Source organism: Ochotona curzoniae, unplaced genomic scaffold (genome assembly GCF_017591425.1).
Source record: "Ochotona curzoniae isolate NIBS_2020 unplaced genomic scaffold, NIBS_Ocur_1.0 scaffold_274, whole genome shotgun sequence".
Classification (NCBI taxonomy): Eukaryota; Metazoa; Chordata; class Mammalia; order Lagomorpha; family Ochotonidae; genus Ochotona; species Ochotona curzoniae.
Genome location: NW_024467101.1, coordinates 9,299,973 through 9,313,091, shown reverse-complemented (window position 1 = coordinate 9,313,091; position 13,119 = coordinate 9,299,973). Strand labels below are relative to the sequence as shown.

General features: G+C 43.5%; 1 protein-coding gene across 1 annotated transcript in view; it reads right to left on the bottom strand.

The window, feature by feature from the left end:
- TTC28 (tetratricopeptide repeat domain 28) overlaps positions 1-13,119 on the bottom strand; it is a 499,891-nt gene that overhangs the window by 131,748 nt on the left and 355,024 nt on the right. Inside the window, exon 6 of the mRNA XM_041003608.1 lies at positions 834-1,341. Within this exon, the coding sequence (XP_040859542.1) occupies positions 834-1,341 (508 nt within the window). The remainder of the gene's footprint in view (positions 1-833; positions 1,342-13,119) is intronic.

Here is a 13,119-nt window from a genome sequence, read left to right as displayed (position 1 = left end):
GACAAACAAACAAAAAACAGGAAGGGGAATGCCCTGGTTTGGTAAAGTAAGAAAAGTGGTTTTACCTTCTGCACCCCATACCAGCAGGCTCTTCCCCGTGTTCCTTCCCCACCCTGAATCCCGTGGGCACAGGAATGAGCTCAGCTCATACTTCCAGACACGTCTGTCCCTCCTGGTTATTAAGTGCCCACATACATAACATTAGGATACAAAGACAAAATAACAGTGTTTTCTAATAAGTAGCTGGTTAGCAGTTACTTATCTCTTACTACTATGTTTCTTAATTGCAGCCAAGTATGATCAAGAGTGACTGAAAAAGTTAAAAAGATTCTTTATAAAAACAATTGTGCCTTTGTACAAAAACTGACACTATTTGACATGATTTTGAGGAAAATTAAGATCTCTCCGGGGATGAAATCCTCCAGCTAGAGAGATCCTTGTAAGGAAAACTCCTCTAAGACTTCCGACAATTCTCAGTCACTTCTCTTTCATTTAGGCCACACATAGTTTTTTGTTGGGGGGGGGCATCTTTTCATTCCTCTTCTCTGTAATTAGGCAAGCCTGCCTATTCTCCATTAGATGGATTAGAAGGTTGGAGTGGTTTGTTTTTCTAGCATTTCAGAGTGGTGGGTAATCCTTCGAGAACTCTGATGATAGGAAAGACTGTGTGGTTTACAGCAGTCCACACAAATTTATCTGAAGGAAAGACATGACACATAGAATGAGATCTTTTGAATGCAAGCACACAGATTCCTACAAAAGCCAGTGGTCCACTTTGGCTGCCTCCAGCCCATGGCACTGATGCGGCACCTTGCAAGCAAGCTTTTGCTTACCTAGATTGGATGACGCTCGCCCCTCTGCAGCACGGTCTTTGAGATCCTCGGCGATGCTTAGCTGCTGCTCGTGGTACTGTTTGGCCCTTTCCAAATCCTGCATGCACCTGGCAGCGTGGCCTAGGCCAGCGTAGGCCCGCATCTCGATAGCCTTCTCCATCAACTCCTGCGCCAGCTCCAGCACGTAGTTGTGGTAGGACATGGCCTTGTCAAAGTTCCTCCGGTAGTGATAGGCACTCCCCAGGTTGCTGTAGGCCCGGGCCTCCTCTCTCTTGTTTCCCAGGTCCTTTGCTATCTTCAGATGTTGCTCGTGGCACTGCACGGCATTCTCAAAGTCACCCATGGCAATGTACACAGCTCCCATGTTGCCAAGCTCTCGGGCTTCAGAGAGTTCGTCTTTGGACTGCTTGGCAAGAAGCACACACTGTTTGTGACTGGCCAGGGCGTTGGGGTAGTCTCCAATGGCTGTGTACACATGGCCCAGACTACTCAGGGCTGACGAAGCTGCCTGCAGAGAAATGAAAGAACATCAGAGAATGCCTCTGCTTCGTCTCAGCACAGTTAGTTTCACAGACTTGGCCTCTATCAATCCGGTTCCTACTGGCATTTCTATCAGTGGTTCACAGACGTAAGAGGAATAGATAAACAACACACTCAACAGCAACCCCCACCCCCAACAAGACAACAATTTAATCACCGGCTTTCTAGACCTTATCTCATGGAAACAGTTTGTATTCCATATATTCTTCTTAAAGATTTATCAAACTTTCCAATGTTTGCTATGGCATTATGTCTCTGTTACTACCTATTAACCTCTATGGCCTAAGAGAATGTTAAAAAGAAAACCAAAACTTATTGCTTCATGTGACAGACCACAGGACAGTTGCAGGAGAAATCCGTGCCTGACTCTGCTCCATCTTCTTCCAAAGCAGATGGATACACTGATGGTCAGGGACTGAGCCAAGACCCATAGGAGACTCTGGCTCTCTTGCCTTTGTTCCTTCAATGTGATTTCACACGTGTGGGCTACTTCAGCTGGCTTCTGGGGACATGGGTCTCACAGCCTGACAGTGGGTGGGTTACAGCCAGTGCTTCTGAATGGGGGGGCCTCCATCAGGCCCCCATCAGCCTTACGTCTGCCCCCTCCCAGCCTTGGCTCACCCAGACTCTTCAAACTCTGCTCTGTTCACCCGGCAGCTCTTCTAACCCCAGTATCTCTTTGCAGAAGGATGCTATCTTTCCTTCATATTGGTAAACCACTTGGCCGTTTCTTATCCACAAAATGATTCCATTTCTTTGTTTCCTGCAGGTTTGAATCAAAGTGGGTCTATGTCCGTAGAGGTAACCACAAAAGACATCCGAGAACACAAAGGGGATGTGAGCACAGTTACTAGAAACTCGTCAGGTACACGGGGGGTGGGGTTAGACTCTAGGTTTTCATGCCCAACTCCTTTGCAGAGAACACACAAGGGAAGTTAGAGCTGGTTTGTTTCGGCTTTCTTTTTATTCTAAGAGTTGGAAGTTTGCCGGGCCTTCTCTCCCTTCGTTATCTATAACTAGAGCCCACCAGCCCCCTCGCCCCTTTCTTCATGATGTCCCTTCTTCACAGCATGAAGGGTGTGTTGTGTCACAAGAGGGCGAGTCTTCCTCCCCGAGCCCTCCAGCTAGGGAATGACAAGGAGGGGTGCCGCCCCTCCTGTAGTAGGGCGCTTTTAGATGAGATGTGCTGTATGAACTGCGTGCTTCTGAGCGCTGCTATTAATATTTCATGGAGATTGGGGATTTGCTACACTACTCTTTCTTTGCCTGTGAAATAGCACTTCTTGATCAAAACGACCGAGATCATTTTCACCGTGCTTGAAAAGGCTGTATCTGCAAAACGTTCCACGCTGTCTTAAGTTGCTTTGATCATTTCACAGATGTTCCAACCAAAAAAAGATTTAGAAAGCAAAAGCAGGGGGTAGATAAATAGCAGCAAGTTGCGTTTTGGTTGTTTCCTTGATGATAAGAGAGTAGAAACAACTCCACGGAGTGACAGAGCTGCAGCCGTGTGACTCTGGCCAACACAGCGATGGTGTCAGGGAGCAGCGTGCTGCTGGGACATGGCCAGGACCAAGGGCTCTGCTTTGAGGGCCTCTTTGGGACTGAGGTTCAGACTTCCTGCCAGCACACTATACCTGAGACTTTCTATGGCTCACCCTCCCACCTGCAGCCCCACCCCAACATCCTATTTTTTCCTTCCTTGTGACAGGCCCAGGGACTCAGGGGGCTCCCTTACCTTATCTTTTAGGTTCTTCTTTGCCCACCATTGGGCAGAGAAGAAGAGAGCCTCATCATCTTTCACCTACAAACCTTTACTGTCCTCAAGGTGGAACACACTTTCCCTTGTGTGGCTTAAAGCAGTCACACCCGGTTCAGAACTGGAGCGCCACCCATGACCAGATCCAAGATCTTCACCTGTTTCACTTCTCTTGGCCTCGTCTTCCCAGACAGACATATGAAGCCTCCAGCAGCAAGCCAGAAACTCAGAGTTTTCAAACATAGTCATGAGCCCTTGTCAAAATGTGTAGGAATGTAAATAGTTTACTAGATAGCTCTAACTGTTAGGTGTGATTGGAGGCAATGAGTCCTTGAACACTGCACGGGTATGGCTGTATAAGGTTCTGGGCAAGCACAATAACCCATCATCACTTTTCTCAGCAACTTCTGTTTTATGACAACTCCAAATCACAGCTCTGCGATCTTCTGGTTCTGGCTCTTTGTGTGTCTAAGTGCCAGGGAGGTCGGGGAGATGGCGGACCAAAAGTTTCTGAACACGGGCAAGGGAAATAGTTGGGTATTTGCCCTGTAAGGTTTGGAGGAAGGGAAGGGTACTACATTAGTTCTTTCCTGGCCTCCTCCAGTCAGCAGGAAGTGCTGTCAGGCTGGGATGCTCCCTGGCGAGGGTCCTGGGAGACCAGCATCTATGTGGAGAACACATCATAGCCGCTGAAATTAAAGAGGCATGATGAAAGTGGAACAGGATTTGGAGTTAGAAGCTTCGGCTGTGTAATCCTAGTAAGCCATTTTGCTTCTTCGTCTTGCCAGCCTCATTTGTGAGTCAATGCTGATACTGCTACTGTGTGCGCTTACAGAACTTGGCATGGGCTCAGATGAAGTCAAGCACACGAGTGCCCTGAGTAAACCACAAAGGGCTCTGGAAGCGCCCCACACTAAGGTGTGGGAGGGATGTTGTAGGACTATGAACTGGTGCAGCTGAGCTCCGCTACAAAGCACAAGCTGGCAACGGCCACTGAATCCGTCAGTCATCTCAGCCAAACGTCTATATTCCTATCAGTTGCCATAGGAAATGAAGTCCGGTGTTTTACAGCCCCTGGGCAAATAGCATGTGATGATATTTATCAGCTAAGTGAATTACAAATTAATCACTTGTCTTTGTTCCTGTTCCTGTAGAATCAAATCAGATCTAAAACACGGTTGCAGGCTGCTAATGAGAATCTGAAGCCCCACTATCTACGGGGAATCAGAGGCCCCACCCCAAGCAGATGCTGTATTACCACTAAGGTTCACACTGTCTCTGTATATTAATCTCTTTGAGATGTTTTTTGGTGTTAGAATAGCAGCAGCTGCTTCCCACAGTGGAAACATTTTGGAACATCTGTATTTGAATACTAAAATGCACTCAAACAGCTATGCTAACAAACTTTCTGGTTGGAATAAGACAATAGTTGTTTTTTTTTTCTTTCTACAAGACATAAATTACTCATGTTCTTGCCAAGGTGTAATTTCCAGCTGCCGACTTGGGCTCACAGGAGCGGGTCAACCCCCTTGCTCTGGGGCCTGAGCAATCACAGACAAGCCGTGTCTGACCGTTACATGGCATCTGAAGCTAGGGGAGGAAATACTTAGAACACCTTTACAGGCTTTTAGCTTGAGAAATAAAATTTAAACTACTTGAACTAAGGCCACATTGATGAGGCCACCATTAAACATTAAATATTATGCTCAACCAATAAACATTAGGCTCACGATCTAGTATGCCTTTGCCCTTGCTGTGTATATTTTTCAAAAGGGTTCTATTTTGTGGGAAGATTAAACATGCAGTAGTGTTATATAGAAAATACTCGATATAATTGCTGACAGATTAACTGCATGAGGTTGGAGAAATTATGGGAAATGCACCTGTGACCAGCATCAGAAATATTGCCTTTTCTTTTTTACTGCCCAAACCCGCATGCATCATGTATTCCCTACCAGTTCAATATCCATAAACCTAAGGTCCTAGATTAACTACCCACAGCCCAGTGGGCAGAGGGGCAGCAGACAGACAGACACTGGAAATTAGACATGTATGGGTTCACATGGCATACGTGTGACAATGCACGTTATGTAACACCTGTAAGCCTCAGGCGTTTCATCTCTGAGATGAGAACTAGATGAAGTTGTCATTGAAATGAGCCTGGTTCGGAGTTTGGCAAATAGAGGATGCTCAACAACAACAACAAATTTTAAGTTTCTCTTACTACTGCTGTCTGATTTTATTCATTTCAAAGACTAATAGAAGATGACTAGAAAACGGAACATGAAGTTATGTTAGCTCAACCTAAAGGCAACACCAGAAGCTTGCTCCACTAGTGGTGTGGAGTATCACCATGTTCATATATTGCATCTATTACTCTTCTGCAAATACACATAGGGGAAAACTTTACTCTCTCTTTAGGGACATTTTAGAATCATTGGTATATATCGCATATAATCTTGATATCAAGGCAGTTCATGCCAAATGGTCAAAGTTATACAGGTGTTAAGATGCTTTCAGTCTGTTGGCAGGTTTGTCTGTTCATTCATTCATACATTCAAGAGAATTATCTAGCCTCACACAAATTTAATTTTTAGTGAAGGAGTGAAGACAACTTAATAGAGAAAGAATATTCTTTTCAACAAATGTTACTGGGGCAGTAGGTACCACATACCCACCCCTATCACCCAAAAAAGAATCAAGGTAAAGACCTCATATTTTCCATAGAAATTAACTTGAAATGAATCATAACCTAAAGCTCAAATGTAAGACCATAAAACTCTTAGAAGATAGCATAGAGAAAATCTAGATATCCTTGAGCCTATTGATATGTTTTTAGATACAACAACCAGATATATGATCCAGGAAAGAAACACTGGTAAGTTGGACTTAATTAAAGTTAAATATATATATATGTATATATATATATATATATATATATGCTGTAAGGATAGCATTTAGGAAATAAAAAGACAAGTCACAGATTAAGAAATATTTGCAAAGCACGTCTCCAACAACACTTGTATCCAAAACATAAAGAGTCAACGATAGGGATGGGTCTTTGGACTAGCGGTTAGGATGCTGGTTCAGACATCCATACCCCATATCAGGAATGCCTGGGTTTCAAGTTCCTGCATTACACCATGCCAAATGTGTACCCTCATAGGATGCAATAATGGCTCAAGCAGTTGGTTCCCTGACACCCGTGGGGAGGCTTGGATTGAGTTCATACACATGTCAAAATCCGCAGGATGTCTGACACAGAGAACGCGTCATAATGTAAGTGACGGACTTCAGTCAACAATCAGATAGTAATATGGGTTCAGCAACTGTAAGAAATGGATCGTACGAATGCCAGATGTTAATCATATGAGAAACAGAATGGGGTATGGAAGGAGCGTATGTGGGAACGCTACTGTAAATCTACAAAAGGTCTAAAAAAGTATACAAATGAAAAAATAAGTAAATAAATGAGAGTTTTCCTCATTGGCGGAGTGGGTCATCATAGGAGATGGGAGCAGCACCAATGGAGGCATGAAATCTGACTGTGGGCCATGAATGGAGAGCCAAGAGCCACTTCAACCTGGCAGTAGGAGCTGCTGGCTGACAAAGCATGCTTGGGTAGGTCTGTCTGCTCACCAGATTGCACAACCTAAAGTATTTCCCACACGTGCCGTTTCATTTGGTCACTGTAACAAAACCTCCAAGTGTGCATTATTATTATATGTGTATCTGTTGCAACAAAGTTTGACTCAAAAAGGTAAAGCATGAAGAAAAGGAAACACCATGCTTTAAGAGATCAACTCACAACAGTTCAGATACACAAACGACAGACTCCATCTCTTGCGTTCATTTGACGAATTCACCATCTGGTCAGCATGCAATGGATGCCACGGGAGGGTTAAGAAAGGGAGCGACATGTTCATCTCTACTTCCAAATATCATCACGTAGATAGAACCAGGCAGTTCAGTAGTAATATCAATCATAAAATATATACTTTTAAAGCATTTTTTTTTTGTTATTGCAAAGGCAGATTTGCAGAGAGAAAGATCTTCCGTCCACTGGTTCACTCCCCAAGTGGCCGCAACGGTCAGAGCTGAGTTGATTGAAGCCAGGAGCCAGGAACTTCTTCCAGGTCTCCCACGTGGGTGCAGGGTCCCAAGGCCTTGGGCTGTCCTACACTGCTTTCCCAGGCCACAAGTAGAGCCGGGTGGGAAGCAGGGCCACTGGAATGTGAACAGATGTCTATCTGGGATCCAACTGCATGCAAGGTGAGGACTTTAGCCACTAGGTTACTGTACCAGGCCCAACCACAAACTATTTCACCTAAAATAACGGAATAGATTAATTAGGAAACAACTAAGGGTCAGGAGTGGGTGGTTGTGATGTTGTGGGTTAAGCTGCAGTCTGTGATGCGGGTATCCCGTATGGGCGCCAGTTCACACCCCAGCTACTCCATTTCTGACCTAGTTCCCTGCTCATGTGCCTGGGAAAGCAGCCAAAGCTCAAATAATTATTTAAAAGAAAAAAGAAGGCAATGAGGTAGATTTTAAGCATTAATGATACAAAGAGTAATCTTTAGAGCTGTCCACAAATGTGCTGGCTTTTCTCCTTCCAGGCAGTTGGGTGGCAAACGCCTGCCTGTGTGGAGTCAGGAGTGGGTGGCTCCGCGATCTCCTTCAGCTAAGAACCCCGATCGTTTTTGAAAAAACCTTCAAGAGCCAGTGTATGCTGTTCCTCCATTTTTCTTTGTGGTATTAATTGTTCCATCAGAATTGATCTTCCGATGAGAACCATGGCAATGTGCAATAGTCCCCTATACCTCGTCTATAATAAATATACAGGGAACACAAGGAATAAACCTTTGCTTTGGAATTTTGGATTTGATTATATGCAGCATGACCTAGCCAATCCCGGCCAGTGTACTACTGTGCACAGACGAACAGTTTCATGTTTCAGGCACTATCACAGTCATGGTAGTTACCGTTAACAGTGTCGGTGGTTCAAAATTATGTGCCAATCACCATGGATTTCCGAGTGATAAAACTTTAAACATTTTTACTAAAAAGACAAAGTTAAAGAGAATTGGATACTAACAGTCATACTTTAAGCATCAGTATTGGAGGTGACGTGGTGGTGTGACCTGTAATGCTTGCATCCATTCCAGGTGGTGACCGGTTTGAGACCCAACTGCTCTGCTTCTTATTCGGCTCCCCACCAGTGTGCCTGGGGAGGCAGTGGGAGATGGCCCAGGTGCTCCGCTGCATTCACCTGGGAGACCAGATGCAGCTTCTGGCTCCTGGTTCCCAGCTGCAGCCTTGCTGAGGCCTGGCTCCTGGCATTTCAGGACTGAACCAGCAGGTGCAAGACAGCTGTCTCTTTCTGTCTCTCCTTTTCTCCAACTCTGTTTTTCAAATGAATAAGGAAATCTTAAAAAGACAAAACAAAACAAACTGTACTAATTTAGATGGGAAGGTTTGTCTGGCAGCAGTTGAGAGAATCAATAGCTCTCCAAACATGAAATTGTAGAAACAAGACTGAGCCCTGTCTCAGCTCTGTGAGGTACAGCCTTCAATGACCCATTTAACGAGTGTTTCCTCGCCTAAAAATCCACCCTTAGAATCAAACTGTTAAAAGCACTTTTGTATAAAACGTTAAAGGACGGTCATGAACTTCTGGAGCTGGTTATTAAATGGTCACATAACACCAGCCGCATAAGGGTAACAAGGGAATTTGATAAGCTTATGCTGTTGAGTGCCCTGTCCACGGTGTTGCCCAATGTCACCTTTAGAAAACGATGCAAGATTTCTTTTAGATCTCCGGAGTCTGACTAAGCAGTTGCCATGGTTTTCTCTTAAGTACGAAAAGTCCCATTTGTTTGCTTTCTTTGAGGCACCAGGGCACTTGGGACCCAGTATGCAGCTTCCTTTACCAGCCACTGGAACTCTGACGTACCTACAGTTCTGTCTCGGCTTCAGCCTGGTGTCTGGCCATAATCGCCTCGTTACTCTTATCCTTCCTCTGCTAGGGTTTTGTTTCCTGACCCTACAAATCTTTCTTGCATTGGAGCAAATAGAACACAGACAAGCAAATATCCAGGATTTGGGTACAGAGAAGGCTTTCTGAATGGGATCTGTAAGAATTGTGAATGCATAACCACAGTACGGAGAGAAAGCGGGGGCTTGAATCACACACAGAGAACATTTTAATTACATGGTCTTTGATAGTCTTAAATCACTTCCATGCTGCACATGCTTACTAATTGGTGCCGAATTTGTTATCATCAATCTAACCAGCTTGTCCTAATGCCTAAACTCAGGATTAGAGGAATATTCTACACTTGTTACTGAAAACAATGATTTGTACATATTTGATTTATTTTCTACCATAATAGTTGGAATAGTTAGTTTGAAACTTTACTGGGAGGCTGAGAGAGGGCTGTTGGTGATATGCCTTCTCCGTGGTAACCTGTCAGTCTCTTCTAATGCTGTGAGACCAGAGCAGTTTTCATAATAATTATTTTTTATCAAAATTACATTAGGGTTGGAAGAATAATACAATGTCAGAAAGATCTATTACCTAGACCTAAGAGTTGTTATCGTGGATGATAAATTATTTATAATGCCCAGCATTAAAACAGCAATGTTTTCAAACTAAGGATTTGTAAATGTCCTTTGCAGATGCAAATGAACAGATTAATAAGGAAACAAGCTTTCTGGTATGAGAAGCTGGGATGACAGATTAGCTATTAAGAGCAATTTATAGGTCATAAGATATGAAAGTTGGCAAGAAACACTACCTCTGCCGGCTCTATAAATAGTAAAACTGCATTTAGTTTCCCAGAGGTATCCTGTTAGACATTTTAATTATACCATAAAAACTGCCAGAATTTATAATGATTCCATTTTTTTTTAAACTTGATGCTCCATGTAAACTTGATGCAATACAACAGGCATGTGTTCTGTGGGCTGTAAATGCCATGCGGCAGCCAGGGAGGAGTGCGGCCGCTGCCCCAGGGAAGAACACAGGAGGCGAGGCCAGGTAGCAGCATCAGAGGAGATGACCACCACTCCTGCAGGTGCCCTGAGACCCTCCTCCCTCTTCCACATAGTAGTGCCATCCGGTGCTGTCATGCTGTCCTTCTCGGATGACTTTACAAAGACTTGTAAGCTCCCATGGGCTTGGGAGTTCTCCTGAAGGGAGCTGAGTTTGATTCTCTCCCTCACTTGACATCATCAGTTCAAGTTATTCTTGGGAAGCCATTTGTCACTCTTAGTTTTATCCACAGCTTTGGGGCAGGGGGAGGTGGACAGCTAGTTTCCTATGGCACATTTCACTCAAATTTCCTATGCAATGATTCGACCTGGATTAGGAAATATATTCTAACATAATTCTGTCTTAGTCCAATCAAAACTGTTCCATTCCACACTTGCCAGACAACCCAAATTTCAGTGGGCTATAAAACATTTGTTCCGTAGGGGACTGGAATGTAGCCAATCACCCTTAACAGACAGTATTTACACTAAATCATAAAATCTGGCTTTGGCAGGGCAGGATATAATGAGGAAACTCAGAAGAGGAGAGAGATGGAAAGCATATACGTGCATGAGTGCACACACAGGAGGTGAAGAAGACATTTCTGCAAGGAGGAAGCCCAAGAAAGGCACGGCCCAGCATTCAACAACTGAATGCGACCTCTTAACAGCAAATGGAAAGGGATCCTTAATCCTCACAAAACGTTAGGGAATTAGGAAACAATGGAAAATTTTCCCTTCCACTCTCGGTATAAAGGACAGGTGGGCAGAGACCTGCTGAAATGCATAACTTTTGAATGTCCAGGAGCAAATGACCCACAGCCTCCATCCTCTGCACTTTTCGTTCCCAGCAGATTTGACCTCTGTCCCTGCTGGATGATTTCAAAATTGGGTTTTAGAAAAGGAGACAAGAGAACTTCTGAATTGGAAACAGATTTACAGATTACTAATCCACCAGCTTTCAAACTTTATGTAAACCAGGTTACAGCTGCACATGATGGACAAATACCACATGTTCTCTCTGACATAAGGCAGCTTCACACACAATTCAAGATCAATGGATATGCGGGTAAATATGGATACACATATATTCATCTGATCAAGTATACCATGAAGAAAGATTGCAATATATATCTCTACTTCTAAATAAAAGATGGATTCCCAGTGAAGTTATTAAATACATCTTGACAATAGGATGCTGGATTTTCTACCATTGTCTATATCTACAGTGTCGTAAACATTTAAATAGCAGAATGATAGACTTGGGACTGCTGCTGCAGACCTGATGGCCAGCAGATTAAGAACTCTAGTAGTGGCACATCAGGCACCATTTTGTATGATGTGGAAAAACTTTAAGGCTGCAGGGACAACAGTGAGCTGTGCATGCGCTGAGCTGGGAGTGAACTTACTGAGCTCATTGCATTGCACTGATTCCACATTGAAAATAATATTGACTTTGGCACTGAACGGGTCAAAATAGGTCCTTGTGGCCCTCAGAGCTAATGGCCAGCAGGTTCTGACAAGATCAGCAGCACCAACAATCTAGTTATAAAGGACTCCTGGTGTCTCCCTAATCCTGGGAACTGCTCAAACCAGAAGTGGGAGAAAGGTTGTACAGACAACGGTGCATCCTGAGCATGGCATCACAGGAGGTGGAGTGGTAAGCCAGAAGCTGGAGCTACAGAGACCAAGGTGGAAATCTAACATAAGAACCCAGACCTGGAACTTGCTGGAGGGAGTGGCACAAGGGCCTGCAAACAAAGTACCAACTGCAATAAGTAAAATCGAATTGTAGACCTGTGAGTGACACAGCTTAGAAACCTGCCCCAAGGAGATGAATCTGATAACCAGAAGTACAATGACCAAGAGCAAAAGAAGAGACAAAGGAACAATAAATATTACTGAAGACTCCCCTGCAAAGGAGCAAAAGCCTTTGCCAACCTGAGAGTTAACTGAGGAATACATAAAAAAAATAAAAGATACAGAATCCAAAACACTTGTTATAAAGCTTCTTATCAACAACGAGAAGTGTGCAATACAGGAGCTCAAGGAATTTAAGGAATATGTCACACACAGGAAATGAATCAAATGAAAGCTGATATATCAGAAATTAAGAATACTATGGAGCAAAGTAAAAGTACGGTAGAGAGTCTCCAAAATAGAATGAAGCAAGCAGAAGAAAGAATCTCAGAATTGGGAGAAATTTTCTGTCACCAGGGGGAAACAAAAAGCTGGAAGCAGAGCTAGGTCAAGCTAAAAAAAAGTATTCAAGAACTGAAAGACACTATTAAAAGGCCAATAGAAGACTTATGGGAGTCCCAGAAGGTGCAGAAAGAGAAGCTGGGTTTACAAATGTGTTTAATGAAATAATAAGGGGAAATTTCTCTAATCTAGAGAAAGAATTGGGAAACAACATCTAGGAGGGATACAGAACACACAACAGGGTTGACCAAAAGTGATCTTCCCAGGACACATGATAATCAAGCTCTCTTCAATCAAACATAAGGAAAATATCCTTAAATGTGCACGTGAAAAAAAAAAATGGCAATCAGACTCACAGGAGACCTCTCAGAGGAAACTCAACAGGCCAGGCGGGAATGGAGTGACATATTCCAGATTCTAAAAGCAAAAAATTATGTTGGCCCAGAATAATGTACCAAGCAAAGTTTTCCTTTCTCTTTGAAAATGAAATAAAATTCGTCCACAGTCAAGAAAAGTTAAAAGAATATGCTTCTTCCAAACCTGCTCTACAAATGATACTTAAAGATGTTCTCTTGACAGAGGAGGGGAATAGCACCCACCAAAACCAAAGGCAAATGTGAATAACATCCCAGTAAAACAACAACAGAAGACTTGATTAATGAACTAACACCCCATTGCTAAAATGACTGGACCAAATTACCACCCATACATATCAACTCTGAATGTAAATGGCTTAAACTCATCAATCAA